The 25826-nt window shown below is 42.7% G+C and overlaps 2 protein-coding genes across 5 annotated transcripts in view; one reads left to right on the top strand and one right to left on the bottom strand.

The window, feature by feature from the left end:
* The window catches only part of SPDYA (speedy/RINGO cell cycle regulator family member A), a 33658-nt gene extending 32186 nt beyond the window's left edge, over window positions 1-1472 (top strand). For 3 of the 4 annotated variants that reach the window (XM_032172596.1, XM_032172595.1, XM_058426643.1), the window contains one exon: window positions 725-1472. In XM_032172596.1, coding sequence (XP_032028487.1) covers window positions 725-759 — 35 coding nt within the window. In that variant the 3' untranslated portion in view covers window positions 760-1472. The remainder of the gene's footprint in view (window positions 1-724) is intronic. The other variant, XM_058426644.1, reaches the window with a different exon arrangement.
* Window positions 993-22822, bottom strand: TRMT61B (tRNA methyltransferase 61B). The gene is made up of 7 exons (XM_032172593.2): window positions 22098-22822; window positions 16973-17075; window positions 12165-12355; window positions 3567-3658; window positions 2237-2463; window positions 1192-1269; window positions 993-1106 (listed from the first exon to the last, which is right to left on the bottom strand). Exons 1-7 carry the CDS (start codon window positions 22788-22790, stop codon window positions 1063-1065), a joined length of 1428 nt encoding a protein of 475 aa, XP_032028484.1. The 5' UTR covers window positions 22791-22822; the 3' UTR covers window positions 993-1062.
* Window positions 22823-25826: the final 3004 nt, after the last annotated feature.

Genomic DNA, 25826 nt, shown 5'->3' on the forward strand with positions numbered 1-25826 from the left:
TGTAAAATATGGATAACCTGAAAGATAAGTTGTCCATAGTAAGTGAAAAACATATATAAAGTTTTCAAAACAATGTATGGTATGTGGTAAATGCTAAATAACTGGTGCCTATGAATAATAAGTCCCATTTGTAATTAATTCATGTTTCCAAAATGTATTCCCCAAACATTTTTTTTTTTTTTTTGAGATGGAGTCTCGCCCTGTCACCCAGCCTGGAGTGCAGTGGCACAATCTCAGCTCACTGCAACCTTTGCCTCCCAGGTTCAAGTGATTCTTCTGCCTCAGCTTCCCAAGTAGCTGGGATTACAGGTGCCCGCCACCACAACTGGCTAATTTTCGTATTTTTAGTAGAGACAGGGTTTTGCCATGTTGGCCAGGCTAGTCTCGAACTCTTGACCTCAGATGATCTGCCTGCCTTGGCCTCCCAAAGGCGTGAACCACTGTGCCTGGCCCCCAAACATTTAATTTGTGTAGTAACACCGAACAATTCTAATGTTATTTCAAGCTGGTTAAAAAGATTCTGAGGGGGATAAAAGAGATTCAAGAGCTGTTACATCTTTTGTTACAATTTTTAAGGTGATTATATCATTCTTAAGTTTCCCCCCATTATTTACTATAACCCAGATTTCCTTATTATTTTTTAAGACATATACAAGCCATTATAAGATGTATTTAAAATGGACAGATACATAAAATTTATCTTAAAATGCATATTTTATTTCAGTAGTCAATGACCATCAATCAAATAAAGGAAACTAATTTCTTGAAGAAAGACAAATCTATGGAGTGGTTTACAGGAAGTGAAGAATGAGATGGCCAAACTAAACCAATTTGGAATCATTAACTACAAAATGTCAAACTAACTGCAAGACAAGTGTCAAAATGGGATGTTTAAGCAGTTTTGCCATGTTATACATCTTTTAGTTGTTATTTTCAAAATTATAAGTTATATAAGTCATAATAATAGCTAAAAATGCCAATCTATGAAAGTAGCGATTTTCAATATAAAGTTCTATTTTGATATTTCTCCATCTTCAAGTCAGTTGCTGTCGTCTGGAGTACTCAGTTAAGTTGTGGTTTGACCTTTCTCAACTTGACAAGAAAAGCTAATTTAAGAGAAGAAAAACATAAAGTCATTATATTAATTAAAAGAAAAAACACCATTTAATATGTTCTGAAAACATTACTCACCTGTATGACCAGGTTGCCAGTGTACTGGTCTAGCAACATAGGGAAATGATCCATATGGAAAATCAGAATGTGATTCTTCTGTTGTAAAAAATATATGTACTATAAGCTACATAAAATATTTTCTATTTTTTTCACAAAACTGTTAAAATATGAGTTACTCTCTTTATTGTAAGTTTTTTCTCTTTTTATTCCTTGCATTTGTTTTAGAGCTACTCTGCCAGTTATTATACAGAATCGATTTGTCAATGATTATACAATAAACATATGATTTTATAACCAAATGGATAAGCCCATATCATAAATCAACGGATACTTGAAAACTTGTTCATGGCCTAAATAATATGTATATACAACAAAGACCTAAACTCAGTTCTTTCAAGAATTCCAGCAGCATCTTAGAAGTTGCTTTTTGGAATATTAGCTATTTGCCTATCAGGTCCCATTAATAATCAGTGACCTAAACATAAAACATCCTTGGCCGGGCGCGGTGGCTCATGCCTGTAATCCCAGCACTTTGGAAGGCTGAGGCGGGTGGATCACGAGGTCAGGAGATCGAGACCATCCTGGCTAACATGGTGAAACCCCGCCTCTACTAAAAATATAAAAAATTAGCCGGGCATGGTGGCGGGCGCCTGTAGTCCCAGCAACTCAGGAGGCTAAGGCAGGAGAATGGCGTGAACCCGGGAGGCGGAGCTTGCAGTGAGCCGAGATTGTGCCACTACACTCCAGCCTGGGTGACAGAGCAAGACTCCAGTCTCAAAAAAAAAAAATCCTTAATATATTTAAATTATTTCACAAACCAAGCTCCTTGTGACAAGTAAAATATGAATATTATAAAAAGCTCAATTCTTCAAAGGTATCAGAGTTTTATGTAAAAGGCAGGAAAAGTCATTATTCTGTGCCTTATACATCTTAGCAGAATAAATATCACACTTCAATTTCTATAGAAAATTGCTGAGGAATATTTTTATAATCTATTGGTCAGTATACTCAGGAACTCATTCTCCATTCATTACTGCATGCATAAAGTAAAACTGAAGCTCACCATGGTCATCCTCTTGAAACAGCTCACCTTTAACTCCAATTTCCTCTTGAGAATCTAGTTGTACATCTGTGTTGATTTTAGGTTCTACTTTTTGAGCTAAAATTCCATTTTTCTGTTTTGCAAGGCAAACCAACCAATCTCTGACAATGACCTCACTTATCTTTTCACATGAAAGAGCAAGTTCACAGATGCGAATTCCATCTAAAAGTTCAATAACCTGTGTGATGCTTTCAGAAAAGTGAAAAATTTACATTTCTACTAAAATAATAACATTATATTTATTTAAGTTCCCTACACCTCTTGCCCACATTTAAATACTATAGTTAAATTAAGGCAGGAGAGGGTTTAAATATGCAAGTTAGGAGGCATAAAAAGTACTTTCACAAAATTCTAAGTAAACAAACACAGAGACCATAATTTAACATTACTGTTCACATTATACTTTTAAAACGTTTCTTCCAGATTGTCAGAAGAAAATATGCATCTTATATTACTATTTATGTAAAAAATGATTTCAACAGTAATATAGGGTTGGGCATGGGTCATGCCTGTAATCCCAGCACTTTGGGAGGCTCAGGCAGGCGGATCACTTGAGGTCAGGAGTTCCAGACCAGCGTGGCCAACATGGTGAAACCCTGTCTCTACTAAAAATACAAAAATTAGTCGGGTGTGGTGGCGCGTACCTGTAATCCCAGCTACTCAGGAGGCTGACGCAGGAGAATCACTTGAACCCGGGAGCCGGAGGTTACAGTGAGCCAAGATCATGACACTGCACCCTGGCCTGGGTGACAAAGTGAGACTCTCTCAAAAAAAAAAAAAAAAAAAAAAAAAGCCGAGAAAAGGTTAAAAAGAAAAAACTAAATAAATATACAGTAATATAAATGAACTTGGGACTTGTCATTTTAAAACAGTTGTATAAGATGCCGTATACACTTTATTCAGTTACAAAATGAGTATTTTGGCTGGGCATGGTGGCTCAAGCCTATAATCCCAGCACTTTGGGAGACCAGGCGAGCAGATCACCTGAGGTCAGGAATTCAAGACCAAGCCTGGCCAACATGGTGAAACCCCTTCTCTACTAAAAATAGAAAAAATTGGCCAGGCATGGTGGCGGGCGCCTGTAATCCCAGCTACTTGGGAGGCTGAGGCAGGATAACTGCTTGAACAGGGGAGGTGGAGGTTGCAGTGAGCTGAGATCATATCACTGCACTCTAACCTGGCTGACAGAGTGAGACTCTGTCTCAAAAAAAAAAAAAAAAAATTAGTTTGGTACTTAAGCAAAAGTGCACTTAAAAGTCACATTACAAAGAAAAACAGTTCTATTACTCACTTTACTATATATACAGCACATACACCACCATGCTTAAGATGTGGGTAAAAAACAGGCAAAGTAACATGAGGATTTAACATATCCAAAGCTACCTGTGTGGGGGGAAAAAGAGAACTGGATCAGTCTGATTCTATTTAAATAAAGCATAAGTTTTATTATTGTGGTGAAATGACACACTTTTGGACAGCAATCACTCAAAGTATTTCATTTTTTAGAAGGCAGTATTATTAACTATCATTTTACCACTCCCAAAAGGGTATGTTAATTATTATACAGTTGGGCAAGGTGGCTCCTGCCTGTAATCCCAACACTTTGGGAGGCTGAGGCAAGAGGATCCATTTGAGGCCGAGTATGAGAACAGCCCAGGCAACATAGCGAGACTCTGACTCTATTGAAAAAAAAAAAAAAAGTAGCTGGATGCAGTGGCACAAGCCCGTAGTACCAGCTACTCAGGAAGCTGGGGTGGGAGGGTCACTGGAGCCTAGGAGTTCGAGGCTGTAGTGACCTATGACTGTGCCATCATACTCCACCCTGGGCAAGAGTGAGATCCTGTCTCAGGGAAGAAAAAACAATTTGTCATAGTACTTGATGATACTGAAAAATCATAATGATATGTCTTGTACTTTGCATATTAATATGGAAATATTGATTTGATTTGGCTATGTATGTATATATGAATATAACCAAAGGAAGATTCCTGGATGCCTGTATTATCAATATTGCCAAGTGTAAAACATGCCATTACAACATAAAAAATTTAAACATTTGAGACAATGTGAATTTCTTTTTTTTTTTTTTGAGACAGGGTCTTGCTGTGTTGACCAGGCTGGAGTACAGTGGCACGACGTTACCTCGCTGCAACTTCCACCTCCTGAACTCAAGCAACCCTCCCACCTCAGCCTCCCAAGTAGCTGAGACTACAGGCAGGCGCCACCATTCTCAGCTAATTTTTTTGTATATTATGTAGATACAGGTTTTGCCATGTTGCCCAGGCTGGTCTTGAACTCCTGGATTCAAGAGATCTGCCCACCTTGGCCTCCCAAAATGCTGGGATTACAGATGTGAACCACTGTACCTGGCTGACAATGTGAATTTCTATTGCCAAAACTTATAAATTTAGATGCTTTATTTCAGCTTTGGCAACAGAAATTCACGTTGTTGGTCAGAGGCAGTGGCTCATGCCTATAATCCCAGCACTTTGGGAGGCCGAGGCGGGGGGATCACCTGAGGTCAGGAGTTTGAGACCAGCCTGGCCAACATGGCGAAACCCTGTCTCTACTAAAAATACAAAAATTAGCCAGGTGTGGTGGTGCACACCTATAGTCCCAGCTACTGGGAAGGCTGAGGCAGGACAATTACTTGAACCCCGGAGGCAGACGTTGCAGTGAGCCAAGATTAAACCACTGCACTCCAGCCTGGGTGACAGAGTGAGATTCTGTCTCAAAAAAAAAAAAAGAATCATATCCCTTATTTCCTCTTTATTCTTGTTTCAATTGCAGTATACATGGCTATAGTCACAGAAGATGCCAATAAGTACAAAGATAAGTGAAAATTTTTCAAATAAAAAATTAATTAAAAACAAAAAATAAATCTGGTCAAAATTGAAAATAAAGTAACATTTACTGTTGTATTAACTCCAGAAAGCTTAGAGATATGCTGGCATATCTATTTACTAAATGATAAAATATTAGATTATGTGCTTTTTAAAAACAGTACTAATCGGTCAAGGGACATCTTATTAATTTATTCACCAAATATTTATTAAGCACTCTTTACATGGCAAATATTTTTCTAAGTGATAAGGACATAGTTGGAGCTTATAGTCTGTTTCATGGGATCTAATGAAGGGGTAGATATTAAACAAAAATAAAAAACTATATAAATAAATAGGACAGAGGGTCGTGAGTGACATGAAGAAAAACAGTTATAAAGCAGAATAGGCATGGTAACTCATGCCTGTAATGCCAGCACTTTGGGAAGCCAAGGCAGAAGGATTGCTTGAGCCCAGGAGTTCCAGACCAGCGTGGGCAACACAGTGAGACCCTGCATTTATAAAAATTAAAAAAATGCAGGGTGCAGTGGCTCACGCCTGTAATCCCAGCACTTTGGGAGGCCGAGGTGGGTGGATCACCTGAGGTCAAGAGTTCAAGACCAGCCTGGCCAACATGGCGAAACCCCGTTTCTACTAAAAATACAAAAATTAGCCGGGTACAATGGCACACACCTGTAATCCCAACTACTCAGGAGGCTGAGGCAGGAGAATAGCTTGAACCCGGGAGGCGGAGTTGCAGTGAGCAGAGATCAGGCCACCGCACTCCAGCCTGGGCAACAGAGTAAGACTCCGTCTCAAGAAAAAAAACTGCCAGGCATGGTGGCGTGCTCCTGTGGTTCCAGCCCCTTGGGAGGCTGAGGAGGGAGGATCACTTGGGCTTGGGAAATCAAGGCTGCAGTGAGCTATGACTGTGTCACTGCACTCCAGCCTGGGTGACAGGATGAGACCCTATCTCAAAACAAACAAAATAAGCAGAGAAAGAGGGAAAGAAAGTGACAGGTCAGGGAAAGGAGGTGTCATTTTATATATAGGCTGGTCAGTGAAGAGACCTGAAGAAAATACAATTAAGTTTAACCCATGAAAATGTAGGGGAGAAGTGAGCTCCTGGTGGAGGGAACAGCAAATATTTAATACAAACACTCTGAGGTAGTAGGCTATTTGGGGAGTCTGTTGAGGCCACTGTCACTGCAGTGGAGATAAAAGGGGGGAAGTGGTAAGAGACGACATCGAAGGTGGTAGACACAGATTACATAGAATCATGCAGGCTTTAGCTTTACTCAATTGAGAAGCCACTGAAGAATTTTAAAGAATGACATGATCTGAACTTTTTTATTTTTTATTTATTTATTTTTTGAGACGGAGTCTCGCTCTGTCGCCCAGGCTGGAGTGCAGTGGCGCAATCTCGGCTCACTGCAAGCTCCGCCTCCCGAGTTCACGCCATTCTCCTGCCTCAGCCTCTCCGAGTAGCTGGGACTACAGGCGCCCGCCACTACGCCCGGCTAATTTCTTTTTGTATTTTTAGTAGAGACGGGGTTTCACCGTGGTCTCGATCTCCTGACCTCGTGATCCGCCTGCCTCGGCCTCCCAAAGTGCTGGGATTACAGGCGTGAGCCACCGCGCCCGGCGATCTGAACTTTTTTAAAAAACTATTTTTGTGTGTGGTAAAATATACATTGCCATTTTAAGTGTACAATTCACTGTCATTAAGTATACTCTGACTCATTTTGAAATCTACATGCAGAAAACACTGAGAATGCAAGGAAGGATGACAGTGGCTTATAATACCAAAGAGCAGTGGGTGTGGTAAGAAGTGCTATATATTTTGAAGACAGAGCCAATTAGAATTAGGATTGGCTGTAGGATGTGAGAAAAAGAAGACTGAATCCAAAGTTTTTAGCCTAAGCCACTGAAAGAATGGAGATGTCATTTACTAATGAGGAAAATGATGAAGATTATGGGAGGAGCAAGCTTGGGGGAAATAAGAATTCAGGTTTGGACATATATTTAAGATGCCTATTAAATATCCAAGTTGAGGCCAGGCATGGTGGCTCACACCTGTAATCCAAGCAGTTTGGGAGGCCGAGGTGGGTGGATCACCTGAGGTGAGGAGTTCGAAGCCAACCTGGCCTGTTAACATGGTGAAACCGTCTCTACTAAAGATACAAAAAAATTAGCTGGGATTACTACAGGCGGGTGCCTGTAGTCCCAGCTACAAGGGAGGCTGAGACACGAGAAATGCTTGAACCTGGGAGGCAGAGATTGTAGTGAGCCGAGATCACACCATTGCACTCCAGCCTGGGCAACAGAGTGAGACTCCATCTCAAATAAATAAATAAATATCCAAGTCAAGATTTCAGTGACAATCCAGGGTCAACATGATGACATAAATGGGTTCTCAGACTGTAGTTTTACTATATTATTGACAAGGACCAAAGTCAGATAACCCAAAAAACTGCAAATCCTCTTGAATGCTCAATTCTCAATTAAGAGCATTTATCCAGTTACTCAAACCAGAAACTTAAGAGTCATCATTTTCCTTTTTCAAAGCCTAATCAAGAAGCCATCATTTTCTTTACCTTGAATTCTCTTTTGAGACTCTGAATTAAAGTCTCACAAATCTACCTCCAGTGTTTCTCAAATTAATCCCACCGACACTAACTTAGGTCAACACCTCACCGTATCTTGTTGAAATATTATAATACCTTTCTGCATAGACTCCCAGCCTCCATTCTTTCTCCAGAATTATTCTAAAACAGAAATCTAGACAGTCTACTCTCCTACTTATAAGATAATGTCCTTACTATCCAGCTTGATATATACACAACTTTCTTTATTATCTAGCCCCTCATGACTGCATTTACAGCCTCATCTCCTCATACCAAGTTCTATAGCCATGGTGTTTTATACTTCTGAGTCTTTTTAGTAATTGCTTATATGTCTATTTCATTTTATCTTATTTAATTAATTTTTTTTTTTTTTTTTTGAGATGGAGTCTCGTCCTGTCGCCCAGGTTGGAGTGCAATGGTGCAATCTTAGCTCACTGCAACCTCCGCCTCCCGGTTTCCAGAGATTCTCTTGCCTCAGCCTCCCGAGTAGCTGGGATTACAGGCATGCGCCACCACACCCAGCTATTTTTTTTTATCTTTAGTAGAGACAGGGTTTCACCATGTTGGCTAGGCTGGTCTCGAACTCCTGACCTCATGATCTGCCCTCCTCGGCCTCCCAAAGTAGTGGGATTACAGGCGTGAACCACTGCGCCCGGCCAATTTAATTTAATTTTTGAGACACAGTCTTGCTCTGTCACCTAGGCTAGAGCGCAGTGGCGCAATCTCAGCTCACTGCAGCCTCTGCCTCCTGGGTTCCAGCGATCCTCCCACCTCAGCCTCCCAAGTAGCTGGGATTACTGGCTTGCACCACCACACCCAGCTAATTTTTATACTTTTAGTAGAGACGGAGTTTCACCATGTTAGCCAGGCTGGTCTCAAACTCCTGACCTCAAGTGATTCAACCATCTCAGCCTCCCAAAGTGCTGAGATTATGGCCATGAGCCATCATACCTGGCCAACAGCTAATTTTTAAAAACTTTTTAATATTTCTTATCCATTTTTTGTTTTTGAAAGCTCTTTTGAATGTGTAATTTTTGTCTTAGCACAGCACATGGCACATGGCAGGTTCTTAATAAATGCTTGTTGACTTCAGAAACAAAGTGGGTCAGAAATTCAGAGGAAGGTAACAATCCTCTGGCTAGATGATGAAGGGATATTTCACACAGGAGATGACCTTTAAGCTTTGAAGGGAGAATAGAGTTTAAACAGGCAGAGAAAAGGGGAAAGGAAGAAAATCAAAATGATGAAAATCGTAACTAACATTTATTCAGTGCTTACTATGTACCAGGTACTTTACATGAATTCTCTTATTTAATTCTCAACAACTCTATGAAATAGGTACTATTATCATTCCTGTTTAATACATGAGGTGACTAAGGCATGGAAAGATTAAGTGACTTACCCAAGGTTACACTGGTGATTATGGAGCCTGGCGGTGGACCAATCTGAATGGACCCCAAACTTATTTCCCTCTATTCCTTTCCCTTCCTTTTCTCTCCTCAGAAACAGTCATTGTCCTGAAGTTGGTAACATTCCCAAATTTTATACTTCTACAACATATGTATATAGCTACAAACAATACATGTTGTGTAGTTTTAAATTTTACATGTAGGTGGTCATTTCACATATTCTCTTATAATGCTTTTTCCACCAAACACCAAGTCTTTCAGATTTATTGATGTAGCTAGAGTACATTTATTGTTAGTATTCCATTGTGTCCGTTCTCTTTTGATGGTTAAGCTGTTTCCAAAATTTGTCTTTTATTAGTCATGCTCTCTCTTTTTTCTATTTTTTTAATGGTTTAACACCTTTTTGATTCATTTAGCATCATTTTGGTTGGCATGTATGGAGTCAGGTTACATAAAGGACTAGAGAAAGGAAGGTTTAGATCAGATTCTGGACACCAGAAGTCTTTGAATGAAAAGCTCCGGGCCAGGTGCGGTGGCTCATGCCTGTAATCCCAGCACTTTGGGAGGCCAAAGCGGGTGGATCGCTTGAGCCCTGGAGTTCCAGACCAGCCTGGGCAACATGGTGAAACCCCATCTCTACTAAAAACACTAGCCAGCCGTGGTGGCAGGCACCTGTAATCCCAGCTACTCAGGAGGCTGAGGCAGGATGAGTTGCAGTGGCCGAGCCATATATCCAGCCTGGAAAACAAGATCCATCTCAAAAAAAAAAAAAAAAAGAAAAAAAGTCAGACACATACATATTTATTTCTTTTTTGCTTTTTTAAGATAGAGTCTTGCTCTGTCTCCCAGGCTGGAGTGCAGTGGCGCAAATCTTGGCTCACTGGAACCTCCACCTCCCAGGTTCAAGCGATTCTCCTGACTCGGCCTCCCAAGTAGCTGGGATTGTAGGCGTCCACCACCATGCCTGGCTCATTTTTGTATTTTTCTTTCTTTCTTTCTTTTTCTTTTTTTTTTTTTTTTTTTTGAGATGGAGTCTCGCTCTGTCACCTAGGCTGGAGTGCAGTGGCGTGATCTCGGCTCACTGCAAGCTCCGCCTCCTGGGTTCACGCCATTCTCCTGCCTCAGCCTCCCGAGTAGCTGAGACCACAGGCGCCCACCACCACGCTTGGCTAATTTTTTGTATTTTTAGTAGAGACAGGGTTTCACCGTGTTAGCCAGGATGGTCTCGAACTCCTGACCTCAGGAGATCCACCTGCCTTGGCCTCCCAAAATGCTGGGATTACAGGCATGAGCCACTGCGCCCAGCCAGAAATTTATGTTTAACATATGCCTTTTGATCTTTGATCAAACACCAACCCTCAAGCAGTACTCTTACCAATGTACAATTTTTAGAAACGTTCTTAAGAAAGGGAAATTATTCATGATCTAGCTTCTACTTAACAGTTCTGTATTATAATTATTTATGAACACCAACTATAATTCTTTGGCCCTAACAGTATATAACTCTCCCCCAGCAGCTGACACCCTCCCCTTCTCTATTCCCTCATACTGAGTAATCATCTGGCACTATTATTCAAGAGAGATTCAGCTGAATAAATCTAAAAAAGAGTATTCTTTTTAGATCAGGAATGGTTCAGCAGGTTTCTACAAAGCTTCAATGATATCATTAAAATCCTTTGTTGTGTTTCATGCTCATCAGGCAAAATTCTGATGACAAATTTAATCTCCCAGGTATTTTTGACATTCCTATGCATGACCTAAACAGAGCCCTTTCCCCCTTATTGAGCTGTAACATGCAAGCCATAGATGAGAAAAAATAACTGAGGTCTTTCTATACAGGAAGCTGTGCCACTAAAACTATAGGCTTTAGTTATATCAGCGCTAGAAGCCAGTGCTGATAAAAATCATTTTCATGGCCGGGCATGGTGGCTCATGCCTGTAATCCCAGCACTTTGGGAGACTGAGGTGGGCAGATCACCTAAGGTTAGGAGTTCCAGACCAGCCTGGTCAACATGGTGAAACCCCATCTCTACTAAAAATACAAAAATTGGCTGGGCGTGGTGGCATATGCCTGTAATCCCAGGTACTTAGGAGGCTGAGGCAGGAAAATCACTTGAACCCAGGAGGCAGAGGTTGCAGTGAGCTGAGACTGTGCCACTGCACTCCACCCTAAGCAACAGAATGAGACTCTGTCTCCAAAAAAAAAAAAAAAAAAAAAAAGATTTTCTCTCCTCTTTGAACTTTGCTTCATTTCTCACCAAAATAGTCCATCCTTCCAGCAGCCACTTAAGGAAAGGAAGGAAGACTCCTAACCAAGGCCTCAGTCCATAGTGTGAAGCTATGAACTGTGAAGTGGCATCACCAAGGAATTCTGAAACTCTTCAGCCAGCAAATACTTCCATGTCCCAGATCTCCACCATGTTTGATCACAGCTTAATGTATCCTCTCTTGTCATCTATCTTTTTACTTTCATCTTCTCTGCTTCTTTTCCCTAAGTCAACCTCCCATTGTTTCTCTTCCTCACAATGTCTCTGCTCCACTTTCTGGAGCTTTGTTCATGATAAACACCTCTGTCCTCGATATCTTCAATGAACACACTCCTCTTGATATCCTGACTTTAACTGTCTAAAGATGCCTTCTGCCTATTTCCTGTCAAATGGAAGCTACTTATTCCCCCAAATCTCACAGTTCAGGTTAGGTGCTGGGTTCAATATGCTTCCAATGCTGCTTCCAAAGTACGATTTATCCTGGAAATACTGAGGTTCATGATGCTCAACTAGTCTTTGGTCCTAGCTTTCAGTCATTATCCCACATTCAATGACAACTTCAGCACCCAACTCGGTAACTCAGTATGTCTCTCTGTCCCAAATCCCACCACGAGATTAAAAGGCATGAAACGAAAATATTCTTTCAATGCCTAGAGATAGACATGAAGCAAATGAAGGACGACCCTTGCCCATACAAAAGAAGCCTGACCCCTATCTTCTTTGTAGTCAAAGTAATAACACAGGACCCATGTTAGAAAACTTACTGCGTCAAATGTTAAAGATTTTATGTCTTCGGTTGCTCCTGAAATGTCCTTATGAATAAAATCCACATTGTCTGGCCACTCTTCTACATGGCTTAATTTCCATGAATCACGCCAGTGTTTGTAATTCTTCTTAGCCAGATCATGGTGGTCTTTTCGTACCTCAAAACTTATGACTCGTCCTTGTGATCCAACTTAAGTAAAAAATAATTTGATATTTCATAATATTAATCAGTTTATTAAAAAGTGTCAAAAACATATTTTGCAAAGGTACTACATGTATGTGAAAAAAATAATTCAAATAGTTCAATGTTACAAGTCTTCCTCCCATCCCTGATCTCCAATTAATCTCCCTCCCTCTTCAGAGGCAACTACATTACCAGCTATTTACCTTTCCCATGATAGTCACTGCCTATACAAGCACGCCAAGTATCTCTCTCTGTTTTTAATACACATTGTGGTGTGTTATACACACTGTCCTCTACCTTCCTTCTTACTTACCAATGTCATTTCAGTGAATCTAGATGTACTGCATTCTTTTTAACAGGCATTATATTCCAGTCATGTATGGCTACGATGAACATTTAGCTTGTTTCTTTTTTTTTTTTTTTTTTAATTTTTTGAGACGGAGTCTCGCTCTGTCGCCCAGGTTGGAGTGCAGTGGCGCAATCTCGGCTCACTGCAAGCTCCGCCTCCCGGGTTCACGCCATTCTCCTGCCTCAGCCTCTCCGAGTAGCTGGGACTACAGGCGCCCGCCACCACGCCCGGCTAACTTTTTGTATTCTTAATAGAGACGGGGTTTCACCGTGGTCTCGATCTCCTGACCTAGTGATCCGCCCGCCTCGGCCTCCCAAAGTGCTGGGATTACAAGCGTGAGCCACCGCGCCCGGCCTCATTTAGCTTGTTTCTAGTCATATGCTAATATAAACAATACTGCAATGAAAATTCTTATACCTAAGTCTTTGTATCAAGCCAGTATATCTCTACAGGATAAAGTCCTAAAAATGGAGTTGCTGGCTCAAGGGGTATGTGAATTTATTCACATAATATTACATTGTCTTCCACGTAAGTGGTGTCAACTTATATGCCAACAAGCAATGCATTAGAATACCTATATCTCAGGCCAGGCGCAGTGGCTCCCACCTGTAATCCTAGCACTTTGGGAGGCAGACGTGGGCGGATCATGAGGTCAAGTGATCGAGACCATCCTGGCTAACACGGTGAAACCCCATCTCTACTAAAAAAAAATACAAAAAATTAGCCGGGCGTGGTGGCACATGCCTGTAGTCCCAGCTACTCGGGAGACTGAGGCAGGAGAATGGCGTGAACCCAGGAGGGAGAGCTTGCAGTGAGCCAGGATGCGCCACTGCACTCCAGCCTGGGTGACAGTGCAAGACTCCGGCTCAAAAAAAAAAAAAAAAAAGAATACCTGTATCTCCATACTCTCTCTAAGTTATTGAACTTTTTATCTGTGTTAATCTAAAAAGTGAATAAAGTTTATCATTTTTAATGTAGATTTTTGAGTTTTTTTTTTTTTTTTTTTGAGACAGGCTCTCACTCTGTCATACAGGTTGGAGTGTGGTGGTGCAATCACAGCTCACTGCAACCCCCACCTCCCAGGCTCAAGCGATCTTCCCACCTCAGCCTCCTGAACAGCTGGGATGACAGGTGTGCACCACCACACCCAGCTAATTTTTTGTATTTTTGGTAGAGACAGGGTTTCGCCACGTTGCCCGGGCCGGTCTCAAACTCGTGAGCTCAAGCAATCTGCCTGCCTCGGCCTCCCAAAGTGCTGGGATTACAGATGTGAGCCACCATGCTCAGCCTTTTAATGTAATTTTAACTTGCATTTCTTTTATTATGGATGAGGTTGAGTCTTTCATATATTTAAAAGATATTTGTGGCCAGATACAGTGGCTCGCCACAGTAATCCCAGCACTTTGGGAGGGCAACGCAGGCAGATCACTTGAGGTCAGGAGTTCAAGACCAGCCTGGCCAACATGGTGAAATCCTGTCTCTACCAAAAAATACAAAAAAAAGTATTTGTATTTGTGTGTGTGTTTGTGTGTGTGTGTGTGTGAAGAACTTTTAAACTAATTAGCACAGTAATACTGCAATTCCAGAGAGGAGTACTACATTTTAACTTAAGGCAATTAACTTTCCACCCACCTCTATCTGAAGTGATTTGATACCATTTGGAGATTATCCCAGATCAATCAGTTTACAGTTTACTAATGAAGTTTAAATTCCAAGGTATCTTTTGAAATGTAACTCCAATCGCAAGTTATCAGGGTCTCAGGAGATAAAAATTAATGTTAATAGTAACATAAGCTGGGTGTGGTGCCCCATGCCTGTAATCCCAGCACTTTGGGAGGCAAGATTGCTTGAGGCCAGGAGTTCAAGACCAACCTGGGCAACAGTGAGACCCAGTCTCTACAAAAAACTTTAGGCCGGGCGCGGTGGCTCACGCTTGTAATCCCAGCACTTTGGGAGGCCGAGGCGGGCGGATCATGAGGTCAGGAGATCGAGACCACGGTGAAACCCCGTCTCTACTAAAAATACAAAAAAAAAATTAGCCGGGCGTGGTGGCAGGCGCCTGTAGTCCCAGCTACTCGGAGAGGCTGAGGCAGGAGAATGGCGTGAACCCGGGAGGCGGAGCTTGCAGTGAGCCGAGATTGCGCCACTGCACTCCAGCCTGGGCGACAGAGCGAGACTCCGTCTCAGATAAGAAAAAAAAAAAAAAAAAAAAAAAAAAACTTTAAAAATCAGCCAGCTTTGGTGGTATGTGCCTATTGTCCCAGCTACTTGGGAGGCTGGGATAGGAGGATCACTTGAGTTCCGAGGGTCAAGGCTGTAGTGAGCCATGATCATACCACTGCATTCCAGCCTGGGGAACAGAGTGAGACCCTGCCTCAAAAAAAAAACAAAAAAAAAGTAATGTAAACAACTGGAAAAGAAAATATAGAGAAAAATATCCATCACATAGGTAAATAGCAATAATTTCTTGCACATTTATAGTTTAGGATTATTCAAGCCATGACACTCCTCTGATACTACATACTTTAGAAATATAGGCACTTATCTGTTCTCACCAATTTTTATAAATCCACTTTGTCAAATGAAACCATGCAGTTAGGAATTTGTCATAGATTATGAGAAAATGACTGCCTTTAACTATGTACAGAAAAGTCAAACAAAAGATTGAGGAGCCCAGAATGAATTTGCTGGCTTAGTATAATCTAGATAATATTCATATGTGAAGACATTAGGTCAAAGAACAAAAGGTGTGAGTTTAATTTCAGCATATTTCTATCTGTAATCTTTATAAAATCTACTCAAAGAAAGTACTGTGACTATTCAGCAGTCTAGTATTACATAGGGAAGAGAACACTGCACAGACAGACCACCAAAAGCAACCCTGACACTCAGAGAAATTAGGTAGGCAAAGGGGTACTAATCAACTAGCATAAAAGTAACCAGAAATTAAGTGGTAGGAACATGAAAAAATATATATGTTTAATATACACCTCTTGATTTTTGATCAGACACCCACCTTCAAGCAGTACTTTTACCAACTGACAATTTTTAGAGACTTTCTGGAAAAAAAAGATAATTCTTCATGATCTAGCTTTTTTTTTTTTTTTTTTTTTTGAGACGGAGTCTTGCTCTGTCCCCCAGGCTGGAGTGCAGTGGCGCGATCTCGGCTCACTGCAAGCTCCGCCTCCCGGGTTCACGCCATTCTCCTGCCTCAGCCTCCCGAGTAGCTGGGACTACAGGCGCCCGCCAACACGCCCGGCTAATTTTTTGTATTTTTAGTAGAGACGGGGTTTCACCGTGTTCGCCAGGATGGTCTCGATCTCCTGACCTCATGATCCGCCCGCCTCGGCCTCCCAAAGTGCTGGGATTACAGGCTTGAGCCACCCTGCCCGGCCCATGATCTAGCTTTTTACTTAATAGCTCTGTACTACGATTAATTTCTTTATGAACACCTATGATAATTCTTTGGCCCTAACGATATATAACTCTCCCCCCAACAGCTGACAACCTCCTTCCATATTCCCTCAGGCTAAGTATTCATCTGGCACTAGTATTCAACAATAACATGACAAGTACACAAGGAGGTTCCGAGCAGCACTATTTGTAATATCCAACTCAAATGTCTATCAACAGTAAAATGGGTAAATTGTGATTTAAATAGAGTACTACACAGCAACTAAAATGAAAGAACTACTGCTGTATGCAATGAGTGAATCTCACAAACATAATGATGAATGAGAGTAGCCAGATACAAAGGAGCACATACTGTATGATTCCATTTTATATAAGTTCGAAGGAGGCAAAACTAATCAGTGGGGATAAAAGTCACAATAGTGGTTTCCTTTGGTGATGATAAGGACTGGGAGGGGACATGAGGAGGCATCTGTGGGGCAGGGACACTCCCTACCTTGATCTCAGTCATAAGTACATGAGTGGTCACTATATAAAGATTCATTGAGGTATCCACTTATGATCTGCACACTTTTCTGTAGCCATATTGTATTCCAATAAAAAGTATACTTAAGAAAAAAGAAGCAGCATTAGAGAGCATGGAGAAAGTAAGACAAAGCAAAGAAAATGGAGGGAGGATTAGAAAGAGACTGACTGGAATAAGTGTACAAAATGGAAAGAAAAATAGTTGCTTACATTCAGATTCTAGGAGAATGCTACCTCAATGTTAGGTATTTTCCCAAATATCTTTATAACTTTCTGTTATTATGAACAAATTGAATGTTTTCTTTGTTACTGAGATGTAGCTTAGTCCAATCTCTTACCTGCTTTGGATAAAAATAAGCTCATTCCACCAGAGCCTGAGCCAGCTTCCAAAACAGTATCACCTGGGTTGATATCCATCATTGAGAGAATCATATTAATATCCTATGATTGAAAACAGTATGGGTGACTCAGTGACCAATAAATATGTACTAAGCACCTAGTCTTATCTTACATTGTTGGGTGTGGAGAAGGGAGTGAAAAAATGAATCAGACTCTGGACCTGCCTACAGAGTTTATATTTCACTTGATGAAATAAAAGAGATCCAAGAATCAATTAACAAATAAGGCAAGACTTCAGAATAATACCAAAATTATAGGCAATAAGTTCATAGAGCAGCAGGATGGCCTAGTTTAAAGACAAAGAGTAGACAATTTATGGGAACAATCACAAGGTAAAAACAGCTTTAAACAAAGCAGAGGTAGAATAAATCCAGTTTATCTCAGGAGAGACAGGCAGAGAATTAAATGCCAGTATGAGGCATTAGAACTCAGCCTGATAAGCAACTAGGGTGTGTCACTGAGGTGATATAAATGGCATTTTATGAGGATTAATCTGGCAGAAGAATACAGGATCTACTGGAGAAAAATCAAGAGGCGGCCGGGCGCGGTGGCTCACGCTTGTAATCCCAGCACTTTGGGAGGCCGAGGCGGGCGAATCACGAGGTCAGGAGATCGAGACCACGGTGAAACCCCGTCTCTACTAAAAATATAAAAAATTAGCCGGGCGTGGTGGCGGGCGCCTGTAGTCCCAGCTACTCGGAGAGGCTGAGGCAGGAGAATGGCGTGAACCCGGGAGGCGGAGCTTGCAGTGAGCCGAGATTGCGCCACTGCACTCCAGCCTGGGCGACAGAGCCAGACTCTGTCTCAAAAAAAAAAAAAGAAAAAAAAAGAAAAATCAAGAGGCAGGAAGACCAGTTAGGAATTTACTATATAATCTCTGCATAAAATGATGAATTTCTTTTTTTTTTTTTTGGGAGACGAAGTCTTGCTCTTGTCCCCCAGGCTGGAGTGCGATGGCACAATCTTGGCTCACTGCAACCTCTGCCTCCCGGATTCAAGTGATTATCTTGCCTCAGCCTCCCGAATATCTGGGATTACAGGTGACTGCCACCACGCCCAGCTAATTTTTGTATTTTTAGTAGAGACGGGGTTTCACCATGTTGGCCAGGCTGGTCTCGAACTCCTGACCTCAGGTGATCCGCTCGCCTCGGCCTCCCAAAGTGCTGGGATTACAAGTGTGAGCCAGTTCCCAGCCCAAAATGATGAACTTCTTATTTATTTTGGGGGGGATAGAGTCTCGCTCTGTCACCCAGGCTGGAGTGCAGTGGTACAATCTTGGCTCACTGCAAGCTCCGCCTCCTGGGTTCAAACGATTCTCCTTCCTCAGCCTCACAAGTAGCTGGGATTACAGGCACCCGCCACCATGGCCTGCTAATTTTTTGTATTTTTCGTAGAGATGAGGTTTCACCATCTTGGCCAGGCTGGTCTCACCTCGGCTTCCTAAAGTGCTGGGATTACAGGCATGAGCCAACGTGCCTGGCCAAATGATGAACTTCTAATTTAGAATTAAGATACTATATAACAGCGGTCCCCAGCCTTTTGGGCACCAGGGACCTGTTTTGTGGAAGACAATTTTTCCACAGATTGGGGAGAGGGGATGGTTTTGGGATGAAATTGTTTCACCTCAGATCATCAGGCATTAGTTAGTTTCTTATAAGGAGCATGCAACCTAGATCCGGCGCATGCGCAGTTCGCTGGAGTTTGCACTCCTATGAGAATCTAATGCCATGGCTGATCTGACAAGAGATGGAGCTCAGGCAGTAATGCTCACTACCCACTGCTAACCTGCTGTGTGGCCCAGTTCCGTGTTACAGGCCACACACTGGTACCCGTCCTCAGCCTGGAGGTAGAGGAGCCCTGCTACATAAGAAAAAAAAGAGACTATGCTATTACTAGATTGGAGGACCCACTTGCCAAACACATAATTGGAATTGTTTTTGTTAACACAACACAAATATTATGGATGACATTAATAAAAAACTTTTTTTAATTTATTAAACAAATTTTCTTGGTGACAGGGTCTCTGTTGCTCAGACTGGAGTGTAGTAGTGCAATAGTAGCTCACTGCAGCCTCCAACTTCTGGGCTCAAGCAATCCTCCCAACTCAGCCTCCAAAGTAGCTGGGACCACAGGCATGTACTACCATGCCAACTAATTTTTTTTTAATTTTTTATAAAGATGGGGTCCTGCTATGTTGGCCAGGTTAGTCTTGAACTCCTAGCCTCCAGCAATCCTCCTGCCTTGGCCTCACAAAACACTGAGATTACAGGTGTGAGTGACTGCATCTGCCCCCTCGCTTTTTTTTTTTTTTTTTTTTTTTTTTTGAGACAGAGTCTCGCTCTGTCGCCCAGGCTGGAGTGCAGTGGCGCAATCTCGGCTCACTGCAAGCTCCGCCTCCCAGGTTCACGCCATTCTCCTGCCTCAGCCTCTTCGAGTAGCTGGGACTACAGGCGCCTGCCACCACGCCCGGCTAATTTTTTTGTATTTTTAGTAGAGACGGGGTTTCACCGTGGTCTCGATTTCCTGACCTCGTGATCCGCCCACCTCGGCCTCCCAAAGTGCTGGGATTACAAGTGTGAGCCACTGCGCCCGGCCCCTCACTCGGCTGGAGTGCAGTGGCACGATCATGGCTCACTGCAGCCTCAAACTCCTGGGCTCAAACAATCCTCCCATCTCAGCCTCCTGTGTAGTTGGGACCACAAGTGTGTGCCACCATACCTGGCTAATTTTTTATTTTTGGTAGAGACAAGGTCTCCGTACGTTGCCCCGGCCGGTCTCAAACTTCTGAGCTCAAATGATCCTCCTGCCTCAGCCTCCCAAAATATTGAGATTACAAGTGTGAGCCACTGCACTCAGCCTCTGGTCATATTTTTAATACTAAGATGGAATTATGTAATTCTAACAGGGAGATCAGTTTTTAAACATCAGTGGAGGTATTCCCTCAAGCATTTCAAAGTTGTAGAAGTTGAAGTTAAACTATCTCCAGCCACTACTTGGAAGCTATAAAGAGAAGTCAACACCTAACAAATTTAGTACTTAAATTCCTCCTTAGAGTGGAACAATGTAACTTTGTAACAAATGGAAAGGCAGAAAGTACACTAAAGATGCATATGTATAACTTCATGAAATGTAACTAATCTCTCTTGATTTTGTCTAATGGGGAGAAAGCAGACATGGGGAAGCAAGATAAAATTACAAAAGTCTTTTAGTTTTCTTCAAGAGCTTATGATACCATGGCCAGGAGCGGTTGTTCTGTAATCCCAGCACCCTCAAGGGAGGATCCCTTGAGCCTAGAGCAGTTTAAGACCAGTCTGGGCAAGTTAGGGTGACCCCAACTCTACAAAAAAAAATTTTTGATTAGCTAGGCATAGTGGCATGCACCTGTGGTCCCAGCTACTCAGGAGGTTGAGGTTCGAGGATTGTTGGAGCCTGGGAGGTTGAGGCTACAGTAAGAAGTGATTGAGCCACTGCACTCTAGCCTGGGTGACACAGCAAGACCCTGTCTTTAAAAAAAAAAAAAAGCTTATTATACCTCAGTAGCCTAAGCGTCTGAGGAAAGTCTTCTTAGTCCCTGGGTAGACCGTTTAAAATACAGACTGGATTCCTACTCAGAACCTTCTAATGGTCCTTCACTACAAATGGAATAAAATACTCAAACCACACCTCATACGGGGTCCCTCATCTGACCCACTGAGGCCACAACAGAAACTCTGCAGTATTCCTCCCTTTGCAAGAACAATTATCTTCCTAGATCTGTTTACAAGGCAAGCTCTTCCTTATTTAGGTTTCTTATCAAGTGTACCTCCTTGGAGACCATCTCTATTCACCTGACATACAGTATGCTCATACCCCAGGTCACCCAAAACAATGTCATTGTTAATATATTTGTCTTCATGACACTTAATACTACTGGAAATGACCTTATTCTTTCATTTACTTGTTTGTTCTTTGTCACCCCTTCTAGAATGTAAGGTCTGTGTTGAGAATGAGGACTGCAGTTCAACACTATACTTCCCTAAATAGTGCCTTGAGTATGGAAGGCAGTCAATTTGCTGAATAAATAACGAATGAATCCTGATCTGGAGAAAGGAGGAGGAGTTGTGTTACACAGGAACATTCTACTCAAGGACTGTGACTGTGACTAAGGATTGAAATAATCTGCTAGCAATAGATGATTAGCATAAGCTTCAAACTAGGGGTGGGCGCGGTGGCTCCCGCCTGTAATCCCAGCACCGGGAGGCCGAGGTGGGCGGATCACTTGAGGCCAGGAGTTGAAGACCAGCCTAGGCAACAAGACGAAACCCCGTCTCTACAAAAATTAGCCCGGGGTGGTGGTGCATGCCTGTAGTCCCAGGTACTCAGGAGGCTGTGGTGGGAGAATCGCTTGAACCTAGGAGGCAGAGGTTGCAGTGAGCCAAGATCGCAACACTGTACTCCAGCCTGGATGGCAGAGCGAGAACCTGTCTCAAAAAAAAAAAAAAAAAAAAAAGACTGAAACTAGGCTTTAGGCAGTTAACTTTTTAATAAAGAATAGTCATTTCATGTTTGGTGTTGAATGTTAGCTATTTTAATATAAAACTCTATTTCTTCCCTAAAAAGGGAAAAGCACCGTAATGTATCTATTGCTGATAAAAAATACTCTTGTAACATGATTATTGAATATTATTAAAATATCATCATAGTAGTACTAAAAAATTGTTGCCTAGGAGTTCAACATTCTCTTGACTCCTGAAGTTGTAAACTTAAGAGTAATGGGGAACAAAATTAGCACTTATTATGTACGTAGTGAGTTCACATCACTCTAACAAAAGTTGAGCTATTATCCACATTTTACGAATAAGGGAATCGAGACTCCCAAGTTAAAATTAAAATCTAGCCGTTTCCTAATGCTAATTTTCATCAAGATATGTAAAAGTTATAGCCATTGGTTTATTTTAAAAGCCTGAGTAAAATAAAAAATCCAAACGTTCTGAGATGTGCTTTGCGTACATTAATCAGGACTGAGTACTGCATCTGTCTTTGCTCCTCCTGGAACCAATACACACCTTATCTCCATCGCATTACCTTTGGGAATGTTATGGCAGTCCCTCTTTTCATCAATACTACATAGTCTTCCAATGCTGGCCTCCTCAGTATGTACTGCTTACCGAAGGAACTCCTCAGTATCTGGCCGGGGAACTTACCCACGATCTTGCCGAACGGGACTGCCCCCCAGTTACTATTTAAGAGTCCGACGTTGTGCAACCTAAATAATTTCTTAAATTTTGTTTCTCCCTCCCCAGTCTCAGCTAAAATCAGTTCCCCAGCCTGAAAGGGTCTCTCTCTGGAAGTTGAACAAGAAGGGGAGACGTGACGCTCTTCGACCTCGGTAGCGGACTGGGCCTGCGAGAGCATCGAAGGATCCTCGGATCCCTGGTGTGTGGGACAGCACCGGCCCTGGTCTCCGCTCGAGTCCCCGCGCTCTCGAAGGGATGACTCTTCCCGCGGCAGTCTGAGGTTTTCCAGTGACGAAAGACATCCAGTCCCAATGTCAGAGATATTCAGAGGGAGAGATGGGCAAGACTCTGCTCCTGGGGCTTTCCTTTGTGCCGCCTCCTGCTCTCTTCCTCCATCTCGCAGGTCTCTAGGCGAGGACCTGCAACACAGTGACCGAGGTCCCTCGTAGGGATCCTGCCCCAGGCCGCTCAGGAATGAATTGGTTCCGAGCCCCTGCCGCAGGCACAGCAAGATAGGACTGCGGCACCCTGCGGTCAGCATGGTGTTTCACGCAGGCGCCGTCGCAGACGAGTGACGCAAGCCTAGCGCGACCCCTTCTTTCCCAGTCGCGCGGAAGGCGCAGCAGCCCGGTGGCTCTGCCGCTGCGTGGGGCTCTACAGTTCCGCGACTGCGCCTGCGTCGGGGATGGAGCGGTGCGCTAGGTCAAGCGGGGGCTCGGGAGCAGTGGAGTCCTGGTTGAATGACCATCCAAGGAATATGTCCTCGCGCGCGGCCGCCCATTTTCCTTTTCGGAATGTGGGTAAAGAATTTACCGCTAACAGACATCCTCCAGGTTCGCTCGTGGACAGCAAGATTGAGAGACAAAACTTAACAAAGCGCTGTGCAAACTGAAATCCCAGGCTTAGCTCGCTAGTGTCTTGAACACGGAAGTCACCTAGTCACCCCCAAGATGTATGAGTACAGCTAACCCCCAGATGCATTTGACAGACGGCGTGGGACGCGCCACTTGCTGACTGGCTCTCCTTTCCCAGTTGACCGCGACATCCCCCAGCCCCAAGTCCTTTTTGATGGGGCTGTGACCACCTGCCGGTCCCCTCACCCACCCCTCACTCCCGGAGAGTCCGAGGTTGATTCGAGTACTCACTAGGTGCTTATGTAACACATGTTTTCATTATTAAAATATAACTAGTTTACCCTCCCAAAACGAAATAGAAGTGTCTTAAAATGGAAACAGGTATATTTGGAGGCCAAAGTTATTTAACGTTAAATATCACTAACCTCCCAGCATTTTGGGAAGCCGAGATGAGCGGCCCATTTGAGGTCAGGAGTTCGGGACCAGCCTGGCCAACGTGGTGAAACCCCGTCTCTACTAAAAGTACAAACATTAGCTGGGCGTGGAGGCACGCACCTGTAATCCCAGCTACTCGGGAGGCTGAGGCAAGAGAAGCGCTTGAACCGGGGAGGCAGAGGTTGCAGTGAACTGAGATCTTGGCAATGCACTCCAGCCTGGGCGACTGAGCAAAACTCCTCTCGGGGGAAAAAAATTTGTCAGGCGTGATGGTGCACGCCTGTAATACCAGCTACAAGGGAGGCTGAGGCATGAGAATATCTTGAACCCGGGAGGCGGAGGTTGCAGTGGGCCAAGATCGAGCTACCACTGCACTCCAGCCTGCGCGACACAGCAAAACTCTGTCTCAAAAAAAAAAAAAAAAAAAAAGAAAAGAAAAGAAAAATCACTAGCCTCTTTGCTGGACATTAGTTGACTGGGCAAAAGTTTATTGAGAGTCTGGCAATACGAGGCACGTTACACACTCATTTAAGTTTACAACAATTCTGTGTTAGAAACAAATCCGTTTTATGAGTAAAAGAACTGGCCCAGGGAGATTAAATAATTTGGGGAAACCAGGAGTGGTGGCTCACACCTGTAACCCCAACACTTTGGGAGACTGAGGCCAGAGGATTGCTTGGGCAAGATGCATAGCTGACAAGTGGCATGGCAGAGTTTCCTATTTGGTCAGTCTGGTTCAGCAGCCCATGCTCTTTGTACTGTAACACCGTTTGGAAAGACTGGTCAACAGTACAGTTGACCTTAAAGTCCAAGTATATTCAAAGGGCTGGGAAGTCAATGTGAATTCTGTTTAAATTTGATGAAATCAATCTTGCTATTCTTTTTTTTTTTTTTTTTGAGACAGAGTCTTGTTCTTGTTGCCCAGGCTGGAGTGCAATGACACGATCTTGGCTCACTGCAACCTCTGCCTCCCGGGTTCAAGCGATTCTCCTGCCTCAGCCTCCCGAGTAGCTGGGGTTACAGGCACCTGCCACCATGCCAGGCTAATTTTTGTATTTTTAGTAGAGACTCGGTTTCACCATGTTGGCCTGGCTGGTCTCGAACTCCTGACCTCATGATCCACCCCCCTTGGCCTCCCAAAATACTGGGATTACAGGCGTGAGCCACCGCACCTGGCTGTTATTACTTTCTAAGACATAAATTGATACTTTCTAATCAGTACTTTCTAGGACATCAGCCATCATAAACTCCATCAACAGAATTTCTCCCTTATTTTTTTCCTTTTTTTTTTTCTTTTTGAGACAGAGTCTCACTCTTGCCCAGGCTGGAGTGCGGTTGCATGGAGTTGCATGCCCAGGCTGGAGTGCAGACTGCAATGTCTGCCTCCCAGGTTCAAGCAATTCTCCTGCCTCAGCCTCCCAGATAGCTGGGATTACAGGCGTGCACCACCACACCCAGCTAATTTTTGTATTTTTAGTAGAGACGGGGTTTCACCATGTTGGCCAGGCTGGTCTCGAACTCTTGACCTCAGGTGATCCACCCACCTCAGCCTCCCAAAGAGCTGGAATTACAGCCATGAGCCACTGCACCCGGCCAAATTTCTCCCTTCTAATTCTAAAAATGAATAAAGAAACTGCTGTCTCCACACCCCAACTGCCTGTCTCACTTTGTGTAGTTTGCTTTTTAGGAAAAGTTCTTATGACCAATAGTTTCTGAAGTCGTAGGCTTTTCTCACTACTTTTTCTTGTGATAGGCTTTCTAAGACAAAAACTCATTTTTGGTTATAAAATTCTTGAAATTAAGGAGATTATCATTGCCAAACATAGGTCTGAGCCGGAACCTCCTGAACTCTAAGCCCTATGGTGGTTTTAAAAGTTATCATACCTACTTTATTATTTCTTGAGTATTATCAAATGATACTTGGCTGTTATTTCAGAATGAGCAGGAATTGGAAAAAAAGAAAATACACTAACAAAATATGGGAAGTAAATTTACATATCTTTGATTTTTAAAACAAATTGTAAATGGAAAATGGCATCACTTTCCTTCCATTGTTTGAATAACAGCCACAATGTTATATGTATTTTGTCTTATACACATCTAATGAAATACATTAGTACATTTTGGAAAATAATATTATTTATTCATGATCTTTCAGAGCATTGAAATTCTCAAAAAAGAAGTCACTATGTGTGCCTTTCTATTTCTGGCTATCCTTTACTTCTGTTTTCCCTATGAAGTTGTCAGCCTGCACTCTGAAACTATTATCTTGATGATGAATTTGTGAT

The sequence above is a fragment of the Hylobates moloch genome, unplaced genomic scaffold (genome assembly GCF_009828535.3).
Source record: "Hylobates moloch isolate HMO894 unplaced genomic scaffold, HMol_V3 SCAFFOLD_13, whole genome shotgun sequence".
NCBI classification, from domain to species: Eukaryota; Metazoa; Chordata; class Mammalia; order Primates; family Hylobatidae; genus Hylobates; species Hylobates moloch.